At 38.8% G+C, this 23361-nt stretch overlaps 1 protein-coding gene across 4 annotated transcripts in view; it reads right to left on the reverse strand.

Annotated features, from left to right (window-relative positions):
* Positions 1-15953: 15953 nt before the first annotated feature.
* The window catches only part of sfswap (splicing factor SWAP), a 44557-nt gene continuing 37149 nt past the window's right edge, over positions 15954-23361 (reverse strand). For all 4 annotated transcript variants that reach the window (XM_068334517.1, XM_068334516.1, XM_068334515.1 and 1 more), the window contains exons 18-19: positions 21190-21262; positions 15954-16589 (exon numbers count right to left, since the gene is read on the reverse strand). In XM_068334517.1, the coding sequence (XP_068190618.1) occupies positions 16524-16589; positions 21190-21262 (139 nt within the window). In that variant the 3' untranslated portion in view covers positions 15954-16523. The remainder of the gene's footprint in view (positions 16590-21189; positions 21263-23361) is intronic.

Here is a 23361-nt window from a genome sequence, read left to right on the forward strand (position 1 = left end):
ATAATAATAATAATAATAATAATAATAATAATAATGTAAGTGATGGTCCGATCACCATCATAGGAGCCTGTAAAATGAGAAAGCACAAAGATTCCAGAGAAGAAAAAAATTAAACATGCATTATTGAGAAATGAATATGTAGAAAGGGCGGGAGATGTGGAGGAAGAGAGAATCCTGGTGTATTATGGGAATTCTCCCATCAGTCTATAGAAGGGTAGCTGCTTCATTATAGGTTTTACTAAATGGAAACTCTGCCTCTTGGTCAAAGAACAGATTGTTGAACAGGATATAGGCCTGGTAAGAAAAAGAATTCCAATAGAATGACCCAATATTTATGGACAGGGGTCAACAGGACATGAACACATGGAATCACATGGAATGGGTTCCTTATTGTTCTCTCTGGAGTTTCAATGCACCTAATTAAGAGGCATGCCTTTCCAACCAGCAAGCTGAATAGCTCTCCTTGCAAAGAGAAGCAACGGTTCTCCTTTTATCAGGAGATATTAGGTGTGAGCTGTTCCATTGACTGAAAACTCATTACCAAAAAAGCAAGCTGTCTACAGCCACATCTTTTCATGACAAAGGGAGGACAAATCAAAAAGGGACAAAAAAAGTATTTGATAAAATATAAGAAAGGGTAACAATTTGGATGCACATTTCAAGAAAGGTGCCCAAGAACAGGCCAGTGACCAGAGCAGAGAGTAACAGTATAGGCTTCAGTAAATGCAAAATATTGAAGACCAAAGGGAAGCATGAGCACCGTGGGAATGGTTTCCTCTCCCTAAAACAAAAACAGAAAATCTTCACATTCACACACAGGCAGGCGTGTGCGGACAAAGCCAAAATGGTCAGCCTTCAGAGGAGAAACACAATGCAAACTCCTGAGCCATGGGCTTGATGTCACATGGTCAGGCTTTACAAGCTATCTCATTAGAGGTTTTTTTTCCAATTACAGTGGAATAGTCTGCATATTCAGCATCACGGTTATTCAGGGGCCATTGTTTAGTCAGCTCTGCAAATATTCCAACTGTTTGGAGCTTGAGTGGATGGATTTGAAGGAGTTTATGTACAGGGAACAATGGCTGTTCTACAACCGAGTGGGATCCAGAGAAGCAAGACTGCAACAGTGCAACACACCCCACAAGAGAATAGACACAGGCTAAAAACAGAAACACTAACATTGCTGCTGTTGATGTCCTCTCACTCTGGCAAAAACCCAAGTGCTTCTCCCTCCTGTGTTCTCCAGTTTGATTGTCCTTTACGGGAAAGGGAAAGAGGGGGCAGAGAAAGCCGTGCCATAATCACACGCCACCGTCACAGAAACATGTAGCTATAAAACCAATAACTAAAATGCTCTCACACGAAAAACACAATGCTACTGTTCAAAATTTCAGTTGGATGGATTAGGATTTATCTTATTTCAAAAGATGACGAAGCAAAAAAGCTCAAACAGAAAGGGTACAACAAGAAATTGAGGTAATGCTCAGATAAATTAAATGAGCTCTAACAGATCCTATTGACATGAAGGACTAAAAACATATAGGTACCCAAGTTCTACACAAATGTATAAGCCGGTAAGTGCTTTTTAAGACATCTCTCTTTTGTGTTGCTTCACTTAGATGAGTGAAACAATTGATGCGTGCACCTAAAGGCACTCAGCTGAAGGACATTTTAAACTGGCAAAGTTGATGTCAAGCACAAAGAAGGTAAAACTGCACCATCCACAAGTGTAATATTCCAAGCAAAGACGGCACTGTGTCTCCAAGGAATTCTGTTACATTTCTTCCTATAGACTGAACAAATGTGGAAATGCAAGACGGGTCTGATGGGAAATGTGAATCTATTTTCTCCTGAGGTCAGCTAACTCTTCTTGCGGGATATTTGGTGACTGGTAGGCACCAATGTTGATGGCCTGTCTTTTTTCTACCACTGAGCTGTTTTCTCACCACCTGTTGTTACTATTCTACTACACTGCTATGATGAGGGATCATACTAGTTGGTATGGGAGCTTGGAGTACCTTGAGCGCTGTATATCAATTTATTGACTGTTTCTTCTCATTTGAAGCTTGAATCTGTTCGATGCCCTTCTGATCACTTGTTTTTATTCCCTTCTGACTATTAATACTGGATAGAAACCTGCTTCCCTTGACATTAGCTGCTATACTTCTTCTTGGCTACTCAATCTGGTAGGTGGATTGAATCTCAGTCAGGGCAAGTTTCCAGTGTCAGCATGCTTTGACTCACCACCCACACTACACAGCACAGAATGTCCTTTGAATATGATCAAGAAAAAGATAATTTAAGAGTGCCCAGAGTAACAAGGAGATGCATCTACAAAAACAGTTAAAAGAAATAATTGAATAATGCATAATTTATTAAGCTGAAAATGATTGTTAACATCAATAACAGAAAATTGTGTGATTCAGAGTAATTCTCTTTCACTATTTCAGGTTGATTTTCTCTCTGGATATAATTCTATTGCAGTGCAGATTGTGAAATCACTGAGCTGACATGTGATTTGAGTATCTTGCTGTTATTGTCTCTCTCTCACAGAAAGGTGCTTCATGAGCAGCAGCAAACAATGGACCAGAAAAAAAAAGGGTCATTGCCTTATTATTGTTCTCGGTTGTTTTGAATGTAAAAGAAATATTGTTTGACTTAAACTAAGTAATATAAAGTGAATCATTAAATCATTTTACAATGCAATGTTGCTGAAACTAGAACAACTTATTTATAAAACACATTACATGAGGCAAAATTAAGGGCAGCAGAGGACAAGAAATTAAATAAAAAGGGTTTTATTTTAATCCCTTTACAGCATAAAGTATACAAAACCCATAATGTCTACATCAAAAAAGACACTCACAGATCCTGTAATGGTTTAAATCTGGTAACAGCTCCAGTTTGCATTCAGTTCACCAAGAAGACAGATAAGTGACTTGAAATAATAGCAGCCGTCACTGCAAAAAATAGCTGCTGATTGTACTGCACCAGTGAAACCAAGATTAAATCAGAGGATTCAGGACACAATTCAAGATGGGAATTATGCCACACAATCGAGCATTTCATTGACGACAGGCCTCCAAAGCGCTACACTTGAAGATAAAACTGTTTTCAACTGAGACATTTGTCACATACTCCTTTTTGGCATCTCCGTTTTCTGATATTTTAATGATGCTTTTGGTAGAAATGGAAGGGTGAATTGACTTTCAGATAGGGTGCTTTTACCCTGTTGTTGCAGCGAGACAGACAGACTGAATATAAACAGAATGATAACTGGTGTATTTTTGAGTATTTTACCATTTGTGTCAATGTTGTTTGTGAAATATATAATTTTAACATGAATCTTACATGTGAATAAGAGGTTTGATATGTTAATGTATGATATTAATAAGTACATCATTTAGAACGTTGTTCTATTTGTGACAAATGCAAAACCAGTTGTCAATATGTCATTTTACCTGAAAGATACCGGTGAGGACAAATGTTATTCTTTTTGACAATGGCCTTTGCGGAATCAGGGATTGTGTGGGTCATCCTCTTTGAGGTCCCAAAATAAAACAAAGCCATGGCAACAGCGATCCCTTTCCATCACAACAATCAGCATTTTATTCCTGAGTCCTTCAATAGCCTCCCCAAAGATGTTCTGTGCACTGTGAGACCTGTAAGGTAGGCCTTTAATTGTGTTTGATGAGGATTCTGAGTAGCACAGTAAACGGTGTATCAACACATTTTTCTGCTCCAGGCAGCAATTCTTATTTAACTATGAATGGTGCACTTCAAAAACAAACAGCAAATCTAAGTTTTTGTATTGATTATATTGTATTGATATGTGAATATTTGTATGTTAAAATTCTTTGGTGTCAGGAAATCTTTGGCACTTCAACTACCTCAGGGAGATGGACATCAAAGGACATCTGCCTTGAGCAGCAACAAGCTATATATCCCTGTTGGAGTCCATAACAGCAGGACTCGTGTGTTGCTAATTCATTGACAAAAGCTGTATGGAGGCAGATATATAAACCACTACTGCTACAGTATATGTAAGACACACAAACACAAAGTAGAAAATAAAAACCCATCCGATTAAGTTCTTCTCTCTGGGTCAGTTTGGTCAACTGCGCTTTAAAATTGATAAAAAAGGATGAAAGAGTGGATTTCCCACTGTATTTCTGTGAAGTCGATTTATTTAGTCTTGCATGCTTCATAGCTGGGATTGACCAAGTCGGTTGCAGTGGGAAATTTGCACATCAAAATCATGACAAAAAACACATCAAAAAGGGAAAATGAAATACAGAGAACTCAATAATAGCAGAGTGAGATGGTGAATTCTGAAGAAGCACTTGTGGAGTTGCACAGAAGTTGTTCACGTCATTTTTTGCAAGTCTTAGTCAAGTATGGGACAGCTCTGTGATCCTTGGCCGATATTTAGCTGATGGGTAGGAGGGCTGCTGTGCATCCTGTGTGTAAATGGTCCAGGTCTGGAGATGCGATGAAATATATTTTCTGGTGAGAGTTTAATTCAGACAAAATAATTTATTCCAGTGGTTTTTCAGTTGATGAAAATAAACACATGGATTCAGATGATGTCTAAGCACACATGTGAAACCAGAATTCCTGTGGGTGAATGACTCATACACACAAGTACAATTGTCACTGAAGCACTTTGGTTGCACGGTATGTGTAATCATAATGTATAATCTAATGGTTTCTGATATTTTTCTGTTATTGCGATACTGGAGAATTAAAAACTATTTTAAAAAGAAAAAAAAACCAAGGCACAAGGCAGCCATACAGCAAAACTAACAGAAACTTGTAGGAATGAAAACTTACCAGTAACATGGATGTCCAAGTCCCTTTTCTCCTGGAACAGATTTAACTGGCGGGCTATAAGTTACAAAGAAAAGATATCAGATATCAGTGCAATCTGGGTGGATTTCAACCAGTGTGAAATTGCCTGAAGGGGAATATACTGACAGAACATAACTTGACACTGATTGGATGATGATATTTAGAGGCAGGTCAAACTGTCTGGATCTGTCAGAGCGAGTGTGAGAGCTGATGCAGCTACTGTCGTACAATCACACTCAGCAACACACCGTCTGTGATACAGGTTTACGAGGTTGTGTGCAGATACAGTAGATCGATGGTTTCCATTTGATCTTCTGTCATTCAGCTCACTTTCTCCACGCCTCATATCTTAATTAGACCACTGTGTCTTTGTCTGGCTCTGTTGCCAAGGTGTCCCTGAATTGTCACACAACGAGAAGTCGGTCGGTACTTAGAGGTCAGACTACATCCGTCAAGGCACCTTCAGTGCACCTTCAAATGCATTGGAACCATAAACCATTACTACAATAAGGTAGAGCAGTATTTCTCCCAGGTGAAACATCAGATAGCCACGTACGGGAAACAGAGTAGAGGTTGACATTGTGCCAAATCCTAACAATTGTATCACTTTAAATAAGTTAATTTGCAGCATTAGCTTAAGACTAACCAATAACAAGAGGGGGACTGAAGTCTGAATCACCTTAATGTATGACTATTTACTAACATAATTTCATATTAATATAAATAAACTGTTATTGCCCTTTGGAGTTGCACCCTTGCCACCACCTTCCTTTGTCCTCGCTGCCATCTTCTCATATGTTTCACTGAATAATGAAGCAATTGGGTCCCCGCTTTAAAAACATTTCACTCCTCTGCCCTCACGTTTCTCTCTAACTACTTGCCTGACTCTCTGTACCCTGCCCTGTTCTGTGATCCAACACACACATACGCAGAATCTCTCATTGCCAGCCAGGAGTTAATGAAATTGCAAATGCCAGGCAGCAATTGAGTTGAGAATCAATCAGTGCAGATATGATGAGCTGGATTTGATTACATATAAAATTGTGATATAGTGTTTGGCTGGAGCTTTGAAGTTATTATAGTCATCATTAATGAGATAAGATGGAAGTGGCTGTTTAAATGACTTATTTGTTTTGTTTTCTGACAGGCTTTCGGTATTAATGTGTTATCAGAATATAATACAGTGCGCCCTCACGCATTCGCGCATCAATGCTCGCTACTTCACCTCATTACGGATTTTTGGTAGGTAGTCATGTGATACCATACCCGCACTCTATTGGCTGTCGGCATCCGGAAATGCGCTATGTTCTGTGAGTCTCAGACTTACGTGAGAGACAACAGTGCTTTAAACAGTCATTTTGAGTGTGGGAAAAAGTAATACAAATAGAAGGTGGTTTAATATCAGTATGGGGAGGGTCATAAATGTTTAAATTACCGTAAATAATAAGATAAATAGTTGTTCACTCGATTGCAGAATTCATTAATCGCGTGTGGTTCCAAGAACGCATTAACTGCAAAGAACGAGTTTGCACTGCATTACCATACAATGGTGGGCGTAACGACTTTTGGAAGTCTCTTATTGTCTTATAATGATGTGAAATTCTGAAAAATAAATGTGGCCTCTGCTTTGTTACTTATGTTTCAACAACCTCAACAGTCATTTCAGAGTTGTCTTTTTGTGGTTTTTTTCCCAATGTGCCTCACTGTGTTTGTGTTTGCAATTTTTCATTTATTTTTTTATTTTTAGTTTTTGGTTTTTATTCGGAAATTACCCTGCAAAAGAGGTTATGTATTTTTTGGTTGGTTGGTTAGAGAGTTTTTTAAATTAATGTTGCAATATAGCAAATAAATTGGAGATAAAAATGAAATTAAGCTATCGCGAAATTATGATTTTAAGAAATAAAATTACAGCGATAATTGATCTATTTATTAACCCAGGGGTAGTGCAACAAGCTGCAAAATCCTCATTTATAAAGTACCTCAGTCAATGTGGGACATGTTGCTTCTTTACACATTTTGCAGCCGTGTTAGCATTGATCTAGCATTTTGGGAACCTGATGAATGGAAGTTCAATATGCATGCATGTTTTCCTTTACAATAGTAAAATGTACCACTCTTCGACAATCCTTTATATTAACACCAAAAATGTGTGCAGTAGTACAGGAATAGTTATATTGTCCCTTAACAAATAACAAATTTCTTAAGCAAAATGCTAATTTCATCGCATCTTGACACAAGTAGATTTCACTTCAGTGGAATGCAAGCACATGATAGCCACTCATCCCAATACACATTAGCAATACAAGGTAATAGGGCTACACATCACATCCACCGCTCAGCCAGCATTAATGTGAAATACAATATTAATGACCATTAATCTTGACTAGAGCACAAACAACAACAGCAGCCTGATCAGTAACATGCATTGCAGTAATTATCAAAATCTGCAAACATTAAATAAAAATGCTTCAATATTGCTGATCCATTCATGCATAAGGGCTGATTTATTTCATGCAATATGATTCATGTATAAACCTCTGTTTGACAGAGCAGAACAAACTACTGACAGATTCTGACCAAAACTACCGTATAGTTGTTGTGCTTGTGTTGCTGCAAAATCCCTCTCTGTTTACAGGTTGACTCATAGTTTGAGCTGCTGTGTGATGCCAGTGGTGATAAATAAAATCAAGGGGAGGAATTCAACATTCAACCAACCGTTCAGCAATCACCACGTGTGTGTTACTGTTAAACTCAGAATACATTCGGTTTCACCTGAACAACACTGCTGTCGTAGCTGATGCCTGAATTATGATGGGCATTTAAATTAGTGTTGTTAGTCAGTTCAAACAGTCTTGTTAATCACGATAATAAGCTGTGATTCATCTGATTAATCAGAAGTTTAAAATATGAGTATTTACATTTACTTTTGTGCAGAGTCAAAACAAACTAGTTATACACATGGCTTTTTTTCCTCCTCGAGGTTTCAGTTTAGATTTGATGATTTTATTTGCTCACAACATCCATAATTAATTGTACACTCAATTAGCAGAAGACCACACAAAGAACAGTTATAAAGTCAAGCCTTCTAGAAAATGAATGTGAACAGCTTGCATGGAAATTGTTTGAAAGGTAAAATATTATTTTGAAGCTTGAGCCAACATCTGCTTTCTTTGCATTCCCATTTCATAAATTTTCAAGGCAACAGTTCCCTTGAAGGCAGTTGGTATGATGGCTTGCTTCAAGTGATTCGGATATTGCCTTGAAGGCCTCAGTCTTTGTCAATTTACATTTGCCCAGAACTTATTGCAATCCGTTTGGCCATTGCATCGATTAGCTCCCTCTTTTCAAAGACTTACCCCTGTTGCTCACTGCTTGTGTATTAAATGTACATGGCTTGGTCCAAAAACGGGCCTTTCATCATTAGTAATCTCAGTAGAACATGCAATGCCTGAAAGTTTTGTTTCAGTGGAAATTAGATTAGATCATCACAGATATATGTGGAGACATTTTTTTAAACTTTAAATTCTACCTAGAAGCTCTTGAGACATTTGTTCATCATACCAGAGTTGACTCTACTGTTGTGTTAACAGCATCATTTGCCACAGGTTTCAGTCGTGTACAAGCACAGATGAAAGTCTATTTGGGATTTTGGAGTAGGATATTGAAGTGACATTTGTTGATTAGAGTTATTTAGGTTGAGGAAAAACTAAAAAGGTTTCCAGGTTAATTAGAGATTTTAATACAGGCCAGTTGCATTAAAGAAAAAAATTTGAATACATTTTTTTTGTAAACCAATACTGTAGAAAAATCACAGTTGTTGCTTTGTATTAGACCTGAGTTCACGCGTCTGTTGACTAAAGCCGAGACCAAACCGAGGCTTTTGTTCCGTTCACTGTTTCCCTTATGGACCAATCTGTGCTGAAAAGTGAGGAAAAACACTGAGAGATGAGCTCACTCACTGATGCAACAACTTTACTGATCTTATAATAGCTACAGACTGTGCCTGTCCACTACTGTGTGTCTTGTTATGTCCAACTCCGTACCCCCCCCCCCTCTCTGATGTTCTGTTACATTAAAATAAAAGTTTCGAGGACCAGAAATGCTGCTCTTCTGCCACTACTATGTTCATCCAAGAAAGAGATGGTTAAATTTTCAATATCAAGGAGTGATGATTATTCTTCTTTCAGGTTTTTAGGGGAACCCGGAATCATATCAGTGAATCCTACAACCATAAGGGGAAGAGCCTTTCCCTTCTCAGACAAGTTATATGCCCTAAACCAGGGGTGTCAAAGTCAAATACACGGAGGGCCAAGAAAACAAATTTGCTACAAGCCGAGGGGCCGGACTGGTTCAATGTTAATTAAAACACATTGAAATGAACATAGCCTATTGAACCAGAGCTAACACAGTGTGTATTATTTAATTATTAAATAAATAAAGCAATATTTTGTTATGGCTCTGTCAGTAACTCACAGGGAAACCTTTTAAACAAACAGCAAAAAAGTAAATGTCCTTCAAAAACAAAATATGTTCCTTAATATCAAGATAAATGCATAAAGGAAATTGAATGCACTATAAACTGAAAATACATTATTGTGCATGCATTATTGCATGCACAATAATAATATTGTGCAAACACAATAATAATGCATTATTGTGCATAATTTTTTTTAAAAAGTATTCTGCTTCTCTATGATCCTACCAATCACTGCTTTCAAACAGTAAAATTAAAAAAAAAAAAAAATCACATCAGTTGTATCCTTTTCCATGGCTCTTATCTGCAATTTTCCCTGAGTCCATTCAACTGAAATAATTTGAATAAATAAAATGAAATACAAAAATCTATGGCACCCAGACAAAACAATACTTCCGTCAAAAAGACATGATGCCTTGTAGAAACAAATGTAAAAATTTAACTGAATTTAAAACTGAAAATACTTTACTGCTCTATGACGCTCACTTGTCTGAGGCTGACCCTGATATTAGATGGTGTCTCATCTTTCCTACAAATTCCTGAACGTTCAGGGTCATGCTCTGAGCTGAGGAAACCCTCAGGATGGAGGGAAGGTGTTTATCAGTCAGACGGGCATCTGTGTGATGTTTTGTTCAGCTTCATCAGAGAGAACAATTGTTCACACAGGTCTGTGCTACCAAACATAGAGAGCGTCTGTGCAGCTTGAATGCACAGCGGGGGCATTGTGTCAGGGATGAAACGTGCAAACTTAGCAGCAGACACACAGTTTAACCTTTTACCTCTCCGAACACACACTCTGACTCCCACCTGGCTTGAAACCCCCTGCTCTCAGTGTCCACCTTCCTTTTAGCCGTTTTTGAGGGGAGGGGCTAAGTTCAACCTCTATCCTGACTGCTGATAAACATCCATCCATTGTCATGACTGCTTCATCCACTGTCACGGGTCACGGGAAGCTGGAGCCTACTCCACCATAAGACAAAAACAGAAGAACAAAAATCTCTGTTGTGCAAGTAGTTACTTTATGTGCCCCCTATTTCACACCATCCCTACATTTCTCATAAATGATGAAGAGTCAACAATAAAAGGTCCTAATTTAAGGGAATAATTGGCTTTTTAGCAGCTAAACAATCCATCTTATAGTTGCTACCTCTGCCTTTTCTCCATTTGGGCTTTTAGAGATTCACTGTGGAAAACAGAAGCTTACTGAAGATCAATGAAAGCCCATTGAGAAAAGTGGGAGTGAACCGAATCAGTAGAGATGTGAGCTGTAAAACCAAAAAAAGCTTACCGCCTTAAAGATGCTGAACTGCTCTGTGGATTTGAGACAGGTGATTATTTTCTGTGGGTACAGCACTACAATCAACCATAAATGTAGGAATTTCATTCAATTTTATTACTAAATATTGATTACAACCATTTCAAACCTCGCAACTACTTGCACAATCATCATTAAGCTTATTACCTGCTAAGAGCTTATAATATCACATATTATTGCTACAGATAACTGCAGGAAAACTGTGAGCCAAGAATCTCTTCATGAAGCACAACCACCTGAAATCCTCCTTGCTGCTCAAATGAGAGTCTTGGCCAACAAAAGGAGGTAAAGGCTTCCACACATGACAATAAAGTTCCCAAATATAAGAATATACAATAGAATTATGTCCATAACTAAGACAGGAGTGAATCAAGACACTTCGGTAAGAAACGGTCACAGATTATTCTTCCACATAAACCTTTCTCATAGACTGTTTGATTCACACTTATCTGTTCTTCAGTAGTAACGGACAATTACCCATTGAAAAATGCTGCATAAGGCATCACTCGCCTGCCTTATCAGAACCACTGCAGCTGTACAGACAGATAAAGGGCACAAATAAAAAAAATAAGCATCTTTTCACAAACTGGATCCGCCTGATGAACTGATTCCTGAATTTTTGACCCATGTGTTGCACGGTATCAAGACACTCCACAAAATAATTGAGTGTCAAAACTATGGTTTATTTTACTTATCAACTGATAAGTATTAGGAAGGTTATTTGTCAGCATCAGATTTTTCTGGCTGGTCACCAAAAGATGGCTTTATTTGTAAAATAAGTTCAACTTTGTATTACAAACATGTCATATTGCTGAGAAATATTACCAGATCATTACTCTTTGTATTACAATGTCAAGCTGGAATGCTTAAGCACTAAATTATAATCGTTACTACTACTCCTCAGTTTGGTTTTCTTTACGGTCACTGCAGAAAATCCCGCTTCACAAAGACAGGAGGGTGGAAATGGAAGCAGGGTTTGCGATACTCCTTGGGTGATATCAGGATAATTTGCCTGGACTTTAATCCAGAACACTGGCACAGTTGTGGGCAATTAATTTAGGGGTAACCTGTCACGTGATGGAGACCTGTCAAGCGGGACAGCAAATGTGGCGTAAATGTAAAACTTGCATAGGGAAAAAAAGCAGAGCCTCACCAGTACTCACACTCATTCCTGATTCAGTGGTTGCATCGGCTCATAATGCATATTCATACCACATCTGCGGGGCTAAAATAGTCCCGTGGCGTTACCCCAACTTCTAATTCTTTGGGGCTACAAACACGACTTCACTTTCAGCTACATCCAGCATATGCGTGGCTGTAAAAGGTGATAAATCAATGCACGTGAATACAGGGAAAGCATTGTGTCCTGCAAGTGAAGGAAATCCATCATCCTGAGAACTATAATCCCTAGGAAGATTTAAAACTATCAAGAGGTCCTCGGAGAAAACTTAATTAAATGTGATAAAGAGTAGGAGTCAAGCCACATTAATTAACACAGCAAGGAACTGTTGCTGCTCACGCTCTACTGAAACTTTGTAGGATGTTGCAAATCCGAGCCTTGAGTTTGGCATTCAGGCTGTCGCCATCTGTTTTGGAACAAGTGTGATCCTATTTGGAAGGTGGAGGGCAGAGCTTTGCAGGATACACTTTGCCACTATCAATCCTATCACATCCCTATTGAGGATGTTCCTCGTGGAGGAGACTTGTCAATCACAAGGTAGCTAGGCCCTACAGCATGTCCTGCTGTATCAGCGATCTTAGAGGCTCCCTAAAAATGTTCTTCCCTGGGGGGCAACACTTTATTTCCTGTGTAACATAGATTGATGTGTGCCTGATGTGGTTCTCCACAGTATGCACTGTCTCAGCATCCTTTGGATACACTGGGAAATGAAATGGTATTACATTTTCTGAAGATCTCACACCTAACTGCACCTTCACTATAACGTTTATCTTTTTTATCCTGTGGTATCCTGTTTTGATTTTAATTCTTTTGATAAAAACCATCACCTTTCCATGAACAATACCTGTTTTAAATTAAAACCCAAACTGAAAAACACTCAATTCATCATCAACATTTTAAGAAGGACAAAAGTGCCAGGCTCCTGGGTGAAAGTCTGTTGTTATCCATTTACCCAGCACAATTTGCTGCGTAGGCTGGACTTTGTCAAGGCAGGCCCCTACTTCCTACATACATAGATGTGAAAAGAAATATATAATTTATACGAAAACAATGTGCACTTAGGGGACTGGCTTAGATGCTAACAATGCTTGCCAAAGCTTACACGACGGCATTCTGCATGTGCGTGTGGGTGAAATAGAACATTTTCGCATCTATTTTACTGTATATGGACCTCCTGTTCTCATTCCAGTTCATCTGATACCAGTCCTTCATTACTCACCCCTCCTGTCTCATCCAGATGGACGAGGTACCTCGATGTTTTGTGAATGTTTTCCATCAAATTGTTTTTTAATAGCAAAAACTCACAAAAACTATGTTATTAGATTTAGGAAAAGAGCAGTGACATGTTTTGTTTTTGGGCTTTGATGGGTTGGTCTCTTGCTGATTGCTTTTTTTTTCACTAGCTTCCGCACAATCAAATAACTTTTAGGAACCAGCAGTCAGTCGTGTCGGCCAATAGAAAGAAGTCAGCTTTCATAGCTTTGCTTTTTAGAAAAGGAAAACTTTGTTGATATTTTACGGACACTCATTTTCAGGTGGGTGAGTTAAAAAATCATTTAATAGGATTTGTAATGTCATGAGAGATTCGCACTTCTTTTAAACACTTCATTCTGGGATTTGGGCTGTTTCGGCTGACTTTAGGCTTCACGTGAATCTCCTCTGCAATGGTTAACAACAGTTTTGCAGTTACCTAACAGACTGCTGTGAAATCAATAAAGAGCCTTGCAGCTTGCCCTGAATAAACCTTGCACAAAGAAAAAGTGTGAGTACATGGTGGGACTGTTGCTAGCTTCCAACACGATCACTCGACCTCATGTTGACCTTTTCTATAAGGCATTTCAGCTCCATCCCTTCAGAGTGGCGTAATGCTGGCAGAAAAGTAAAGCAACAGGTGTAAAATTACCAGCAGCTTCAAACTGGTGTTTGGCTCCAATGCCACTGTTGTTGTATGGCTGTCTGATGGAATAACACTGCACCAGTGGGCCGGGTATGACCCTACATGACAACACTCAAGCGCTGTTATCTGGTGAGAGAAAGAAATTACTCTTCAGCTCTGGTATTTAATGTAAGTTACTGGATCTCTTTGTCTTTGTTTGTTCCAGGGGGTTAAAGCCCCTTAAATAGGGTTGGACTTTCTAGATGCTGCGTTTACATCCACAGTAAATCTGTTAGTCATTGAAATGGTTTGATTGAAAAAAGTTAACAAGTGATTGATTAGGGTTCATGTGGTTGTTCATTATTAGCAGATTACAGCAAAACACCAAAAAGGAAATAATGTTTGACGCGTAACCTCAGTGTTTCCATCCGTATTAGTGACATAAGACAATGTCTCCTCAGCGTCTTCATTCCACATCTGCATCCCATTCTATAAATGGACACACAGTGATTGCTCACTTTAACTCGCTCCCACAGTCATCCTCATCTGACATATTGTATTTATTTTTATATACTGATCTGATCCCCGAAGGGAAATTAAGAGCACACTCTGGTTAGTAAAGAATTCAAAAGCATGCATACATGTTAGTTTGTACAGGCCCCTGCAGCACATGCAAAAACACACAAGGGGCCAGTAGGCATGCAGGGGGAGGTAGACTGGCTGGCAGCCCCTTTGTGGTGCGCCCCAAATGTGCAACTTGTAAAGGGGGATGGCGCCTTACTCAAAGGCCCCTCGGCAGTGCTCGGAGGTGAGCTGACACCTCCCACTGTCAGCTCACACTCTGGGTGTTTTTTTTTGGAGCAGGAACGGGAATCGAACCGCCGATCTCAGGAACATTGGACGACGCGCTCTACCGCCCGCTCTACCAATGAGCCACTGCCGCTTGGACATGTGATTTTTTTATAATTCTTATTATAAAACAGCAAATGTAAAATGATCTGATGTATGATTGCATGAATAGTGGTATAAATAGAGAACGCTGATTTTCCTCCAGAATTCATGTCCATATTTTATCGTATTATTCTTCTTTGCCTTTTTATGTCCCGTTATACATCAAGAGACTGAAGATCTCCATTTCTTATTTCTTTTCCTACAACTGCACTATTTTCACTGTTTTGAATACCACAGTGGTTGTGATTGAACTCATGTTAAACATCTGGAAAACTATTTAAGACATAATGTTGCAGTCATACCACAACCATTGCTATGTGAAATAAATTAAAGCCTGAAAAGTGTCCAGAGAAGTATCCAGAATACACAGCATAATGGACAGATGTGGAAAATCATTTTGAAAGGGTATCCTGTTCAGACCATGGTGGGAGACAGCGAAATGTACAAAAACTTAAGATGAATGTAGATACAATCACAGATTTTACTCTGAAACTAGTTCATATCTTCATTTTATGTGTGACATTTGATTGAGGTTTAACTATAAAAATTGAATGACATGGAAGTAGAGGCTTATTTCATTTTCTTCATTTCCCATTGTAGAGCAGAGGGTCTTGTGCAGCTGTTGAATTATGGTGATGTATGCAGATGTTTTTGCCCAATAAATCTCAGCAATGGATCCTAAGTAAAAAACACCTTGATTGGCATTCATTTACTGTATATGTAAAGACCTGTCCTGGTGAATGACATATTGTCTGAGAGAAAGACTGCGATAAAATATATTACTGTCATTTAAAAACCATTTCATGCCCTGACATGGTGGTATAGTAAGTTTAATAATAAAAACAGAATCAAAGCGCAATGATCAAGACAAATGCTTATGTATTGTTTTCTATAGCCCAGTATAAAATTCAATCAATATGAACATCAGGAATGCTTATTTCCTGAGCAACTGAGTTTTAGGTAGATCCAGGAAAAGCACCCCCCTCCCCCACACACACTTAAACAGCATGTTCAATCACTATTTTGATGGTGTCCATCTTGATGATTATTTGCACTACCGAGTGCCTTTCTATTTTTTTTTTTACATAATACAGCTGCCTCTTCTGCTATGATGACAGACAGTGATGATACACTGTACATCTTCTTCAGCCATAATGTATTCAAACTGCATGAAGATCACGACTGGTGCAGAAATCTCTGGAGGATTCCATGATCAATACGAGTGCCTCTAAACAATGAATTCTGTTTCATGAGTCGCATTTTGACTCACGCAGCACACGAGGTCTTAAAAGATACGAGTACGATCTACAAGGAAATTACAAATGAAACTTTATTGACACCTTTGATTACATGTCTTCATTGAGTTTATTACAGTACAAACCAAGAACACAAATTCAAGGCCACAAACTAGAGCTGAACAAAGAACATACTTTGAATGGTTTCTGAAGAAAATGGATGAGTTGCTGGAGACCAAAACAAAAGATGAGGGGAGGGATAACAACATCAGGCAATCACAGTAGTATTCTCTCCTTCATAGAAGGAAAGAATACAGACCTTCAGAAGCTTTAGGTGAACATACAAAGAATGACTGTTGCATCATGGGAAACTAGCAGTGCATTTTAAAACGGAATACAAGACACTTAGAATTTTTTCTGCATTCGATTCTTTATGAAACACATGCCAGCTGTAGACATGATTTCCTGGCAGAAGTGAGAAACCACACGCTCCAGTTCTATGACTGCTCTTATCTGATTTTGCCCAAATCGAGATGAAATAGAAAATCAACGACTTGATAGCGACACAGGTTAAATAATTCTCCAATAAATAGGAGAATACTCGCTAATGGTGTTTGTGTAGAGTAAAATCCATTCCTTCTTTAGGAATTAGGAGGTTGAAAGGTCTTGGAGCTGGCAAGCATGGCTCGCACTTTGGCCATCAGATCCTGTGAAAAAACAGAAAGGGAGTGATGTCATTGGATGACTGAAAAAGAACTTAAGAGACCACCATGACAGTGGTTGTGTTATCATGCACCTGTGGAAATAACAGCAGTGAGTATGTTTCAGTGTCAGAAACATACACGATGAAGATTTGAAGGATATTTAAGATTGTTGGTGTTGGCTCTAAGTTCTGTGAAAACCAATCATCAAGCCAATAAATTTCTTCATTCTGTTTTGGTTGGAGATAAATCCATCAACTCACCCTGCTCCTAAACCAAAAAAGAACTGGAATGGAAAACGGAGCCTGTGCTGGGATCCCCAGTGGAGTGCTGAACCCATAGCAACTGAGCCCATTCCAAAAAAGGCAGGAAAAGGTATCATTTCAAATTTTAAAGTGGAGTACAAAATGCTTCCATTTTGCTCAACATTTTAATGCAGAGCCATCATTTGCACATTTGATAAATAACCATTAAAAAGCTGCCTTAATGTTTATTTATCCATAAAATAAAAACAAAGAACAAAATCGTGTGAAAAACAATACAATAAAACATTATATCCAGATAACTAATCCTAAATTTCAGCCAATGATCTGCTCAGGAGCCAACTGTAAATGTGTCTAAGTAGGTCAATAACACTAAAAAATAAACAAATAAATAAGTTGTAAGGACGACTTGCAAAAATTGAGAGTAATGCTGAACAGATGAATATAAAGTAAATTGTGGGAATCTGAGAGCAGCCAGATTGTAAAATTCTGTTAATTCCCACTTCAGGTAGAAGTTTTGCTGACCCAGGGACAAATGTTTGTTTTGCTGAAACGTTCATTTGCATCCCAAGAGCGATTTGTACACGCATGGACAGATACCTACCCTTGAGCTCTCCTGAAAGATGAGACAATTTAACAGTTGTAATAACAGAAGAAAGGAGCTGTCACTTCAAATCACTCAAAAGGCTGTTTGTCTTTAAACCCTGGTGCGTATGAATACACACATACACACAGAGAGAGAGATAGTGCATTATATTAATCTATCATCAAAAGTCACGGTACAGATGTAGCAATAGAATATCCAAATATGGTCGACATAAAGAGAAACAGAAAAAACATATCCCGCATTGATCTGTCATTGTGAGACTTCTCTCAGTAACCTTGCTACAACGACCAAATGGATCTAAAGCAATTCTCAAGGCGAATAAAACATCGATCAGAGAGCATAATCCGCGATAAATGTAAAACAGAGCACACAAGGGGACAGAAGACGGGGGAACAATGAGAAACAGGAGGAAGATGAGACATGAGATGAAGCAAATAGCTGGCACCCTTAGGAAAAAAAAAACAGGAGACCATTAGGCAGATGAGGAGATGCTGAATTATTCAACATGTGTTTGTAAACCAACACAGATGGGATAGGAGTAGTTAGCGCTAGTGAATCTTTGCGTGTTGTCATAGCAGTGCGCTTTCATTTGCCATCTTATTTTGTTGTGCTGAAGCGAAAGCAGGAGAAAAGTGTTTGTCAAAATAAGAAAGTGATAGAAATAACATGTTGTTGATGAGTGAAGAAATATGAAACCTGCTTTCAGGGTGAATCCAGTGAGTAAACACTAGACTGACAGACAGACAGACAGACTGACACAAACACACACACGAACAAACACCCAGCAGCCTGTGGCCAGAACAGAGAATAGATTCCAAATTCAGTCGAACTTGTGAAAATGTTCACAGAAAAGCTGCGTAGCCTCTCCATTCCCAGTCTATTGACTTCCATTAGCACAGGTCCCCATGCTTCTTTCATTTTGGTCTACCGCTGCAGACTCTGTGTCTCACCGGTTTTCATGTCTGTGCAGCCGAGTTATGAATGTAAGATTCTAACATTTTGATTTTTTTTTTTTTAACATAAATGTTTCTTCTTTCTTCCACAGCAGGCAAAATCCACAAAATAAAAATGTTATCAGAATGTTGCATGAACATTTTTGGGAGATGGAGGAAAGCCAGATAGAAAGACACCAAAAGAGCTGTGAGCTCAAGAGAACCCAGTGTGAGTGTTCCGTCTGGATGATGGTCGACTGAAGGGGACAGGGGCCTGCGATCTGCATCAGCGGGGCCTCTGATTTAATACTAATCACTCCTGCAGTGAAATAAACGTCCAAAGAGCCGGCACGAAGACGAAGCCTGTGTTGCTTCATTATCTCTGCTTATCCATAACTCCCTTCTTTTTCCTTTCATTTATCCTACCTGTTTGGTTTCCTTCCAACACGTCTGTCTTCCCGAATCAATTCGTGTGTATGCATTTGATTTAGGCGCCGTTCTGAAGGCGGCATGGACGCAGCCATAAATTAGACATTACAATTTTGAAATGAACACCAGGGTCAGGCATGATTGGCGGGGTGTGTGGTGTCACACCGCATAATGTGTGTACCATATATCCAGACACCTACTATTGTGAACTCTATAATTCAAATGATTCAAAGTCCATTATTCATCTACTATAAATACGTCACAGTCCTTCCTTTACAACACTGTGACCTTACTACATCTTCCAGGGTACAAGTCTGACGCCAAACAAGTTGTGTCTTCTGTTTTTTTTTGTATACTCAGGACTGACTGGCTGCAGCCGCGCTCTGCTCACCCACTGAGGTGAAGTAAGGGCGACAACGACACCTAAAAGTACATCTCCATTAGAGAGTAGCTTGTAGATGAAGAGAAAGAGACCACAACCCCCACTTTGAAATGTTAACTGCCTTCTCTTTTTCAAGCTCCATGAAGACAAGCACGTGTTGCAAACATCTGTGATGGGATGCACCGTCTGGCCTCAACAACACGCAAAGCTGAAAAATGTAGCGTGTTTTAGAGCAGCCTCCAGTCTGCTGCTGGCTAACGTGAAACTGGAAATTATTTTTCGGGGAAAGATTACATTATGCAAGCACTGTGGCAGTGAAGACAAAAATAACAACAAGATGAGAGGCATTGTTATTTTTTTCCTTCTTCTGCTTGGACCAGGCAGACGACAAGCTGGAATTAACACTTCTTGTCGCGGCGCCTTCTGACAGTCACTTATGTTTTTACATCATCCAACACTATACCTCTATTCCATTCATTAATTTATTTTAGACCACTCATCAAAGTTGAGTTAAGTAGTATGGAAAAAAATAAATATTAAGTTTTACCGTCGTTACAGTCTTTTTATAACCAACATTACATTTTTGAAGTTGAAGGTATTAAAAAAAAGTTAAATATCATTATTTGAAGGAAGAGCTTGACATGACTGCATAAAGCCCTGCTGTCAATTTTATCCAAGTAGAAATTTTAATGTGATGACTGTGGATCGGCACTTGGAGCAGAGCAAAAAAAAAAAAAAAAGTCACTGCTGCTGTACAGAACGGTTGCCTTGTTTGTACGTCGTAAACAAAGGTTGTCTTGTTTGAAATAATGCAAAGCAGTCACATTCAATCCAGGCACATTCAACAGGACACTGACGCGACAAATACGAAACAGAAAAACAATGTCGTGCTGAGTAAGACGCTGCATCCATTGCATAGTGAGTGATTGCTGTGATTTTATGGATTGAAGTGTCTGTTAAGACTCAGCAGGAGACAGTGGCTCGTGTGAGTTTTTACAAGTGTGGCGGTCGTCCAGTGGAAAGACACAATCACAGGCTTCTGTTACACCTGGAATGAGAACCACCTTGCTGGCAGCAGAAATACTGCGTCTATCCTGCACTTGTAGGTTGTACAGTTCAACAATGAGACTCATGTATACTTGATGTTTTTGTTATTCAGTGAAGCAAGAACAGAAGTTTAGATGATGCAATTCACCTCTCATTGTTTTCTTTATTTTGTTTTGTTTTTTCCACTTCATCATCTCACTGAAGTCACCGACACCTGTCATACAACGTTAGCTGTGGTCTGTCAGGAATTAATTGATGGTATTTTTATTTATCCATATCTCGGACTGGTACTTCGATATAACCTTCTCCGCACTACATAAATTATTTTGTTTTTGAAGAGGGCGATGACTGACTCTGACTGATATATTCTAACTTTGCGAGGAAGATCTCATTGGACATGCAACCATCCATCATCCATGTGTTTGTTTGTTTTTCTTGGCTGTCCTCTCTGACACAAGGCTCAGGAGTAAGTTTGGATTTGGTCAGGAAGAGTTGCTACAGTTGTTGCATGGAAACTTTTGTTAGTATGTGTAAATGTAGCATAGGGCTAATGAAGGCATCAATGTCACTGCACTCCATAGAGGCAGACAATAGGACCAGGAGTGTCACACACCAGATACGAAAGTCAAAGAAAATACAATACATTGATTGTACCCTAAGTGTCGCTTCACTTCAACAAAGACAGCGTCTTCTTGTTCTCAACCATGTGTTGTTCAAAAATACAGTGGATGGAGCAGGTGAAGTGGAAAAGAACAACAAAGGAGTACAAGTAAAAATTTCCCAAAGAGATGCAGCTAAAAGAAGAGGTTTTATTTTTATCTGTCAAAATGAACAGCACTCTGCTCAACCTCTTTGTATGATGGAAAGATAGAACACCCAGCAGTTGCATCTGGTACACTTGTAAAGAAGTAGAGGACATACTTGGAATGAAAGCAAAGAACAATACCTGAGTTATTTTGGACTGAACAGAGGATACTATGGATGAAGACACTGCCTTGTCTTTCTCGAGAGAGTCACCCCTAGAGAGAGAGAAAGACAATCAACTTAGCAAGAGAAGCTATACAATATTTAAGACGGAATGTAAAATGTTTATATTCGGAGGAGCATCCTGAGTCATAGAAGGGAGAGGAGAGGAGAGGAGGTAAGATGGAGAGGTAAGAGAAAAATATTGTGTTACGAGCAAAAAACTAAGCACCACATCAACGGTGTCAAACTCAGTCAGGGATGTAATCATGCAAAAAAACAGCAAAGTCACAAGCCTCAAACTCAACTTCATTGCCCTGTCCAAAGCTTTTAATGTCTGTGCTGTCTAACGCTTTATTATTCATAAAAGGGTTTTTAAAATAGATAAGTCGTGTACATCAAGTTGATTGAACACAGCAGGTGACAAAATATTGAAGAACAGAACGCTGTTGATGTTACGAGTTTTCAAGAGCCCACTAAAACAGAAGGGTTATTTGGAATGTCAGACTGTCTTAGGCGAGGAACAGGGAAAACAAGTTCATCATTACAAGATGGGGCTTTTTTTCTTTCACCATTTCTATCAATGACACGGGGACTGCTGAACACACTTTTATGAAACTTGGCAGATGGACATTGAATCAGAAAGAACCGTTTCCTTTTGTTTCCAACTGGATAAAATAAAGCACACAATCATTCCCTGTTCTTTTGAAACACTTTAAGATATCCATGGATTATCAGAGATGAGTAAATGAGAGACGAACATATGACTTGTAGTTGAGCTGGATAAAGTGGTGGAGTAATGATTTTATCAGTCACCGAACAATATAAGAAACCAGAGGGATGGCATTAAATCTTACATTTACTGATCAATTTACATTCAAATGATCAGAGATAAGGATCTGGGATGATAACAACCAACAACAATTTGGAAGTTGTAGCTGGATTGAAGTTCAAGGAGTTGGTTTTCATTGCTGAAGAATGATAAAACAAGAATTTAGATGGGAATCTAAGTAGTGAGGGAATGCTCAGCCTTGGTGGAGATTTGTGGTTTCAGAACGATCTTGTTCAAAAATGTTTTTGGTAAAAACATCAGAGTTACCGGTACTTAAGCTTTCCACTGGATTTCGCAGACTGAAGATTGCCAAACTGTTTACTACACAGATGACAGAATCAGTTGGGATGAATGAACATGGTATTGATGTTGGCATTGATTTACCATAAACCTAGAATAATGGATCAACAGGAGTCTTCATCACCTACAGTACCAAACTTAAGACATATTTTCTTCTTTCAGATATGGTTTTTATTCATAATCTCACAAATGCTGTTAAAACTGATTGAAATGATAAAAAAAAAGGTATAAGAAAACAACAAAAAAGTTCCAGCTTAGAAAAGAAAGAAATGTTCCTGATATGAACCGGCGGGGATATTGCATAGTGTTGCATTTGGCCTGAGGCATGTCTTTTTCGTGATCACTCTGTGTGCACAAGAGATTTACAAAAGCATGACAGAATGGTGAAACTGAGATCTAGAACAGATGATTATAGCTACAGTTTTTCACAAGGCATGGACTAATATTTGCTGGTGGCACTGCATATCGCTGCATGGACCAGATCTTTGAATCAAAGCGGCAGCCCACCAGCTGAGGCTGGGTGAGATGACTTTGGGATTCTTTCACACATTCACCTCAATTAATTGATAAAAACCTTGTATTAATTTTATGGGGTTTTTTTATGCTGCTTACAGTGTAGCAATGGATATCGGAAATTTTTAAACTAACATTAAACAAGTTATTTTTTAGACTTTCTAAGGCATAACAACCACATTACCAAAATATAGATTTTTTAAATTAACCACTGGGAACCTTGAATTCAGTGTCCTCTATCTACCCATAAGCTCCTACCTCCAATGTCCTGACTCAGAGACATATCAAATGATTTTACCAATATGCCTTTCAAATCTACTGTCTGACATTCATGGAGAAGTTAATTTCCATAATGTGTTAAAAATTTGAGGGCTGCGTAAATCATCAGTGATGTTTGCTCTAATATGTCCTAATGCATTTGAAGGTCAGCATTTCTGCACCTCCTCTGCGGGAAAAATATGGACTTTGCACGTTCCGCTGCCCTGTGTTTCACTGAAACTTGGCTCAGTG

This window comes from Antennarius striatus, chromosome 15 (assembly GCF_040054535.1).
Source record: "Antennarius striatus isolate MH-2024 chromosome 15, ASM4005453v1, whole genome shotgun sequence".
NCBI lineage: Eukaryota > Metazoa > Chordata > Actinopteri > Lophiiformes > Antennariidae > Antennarius > Antennarius striatus.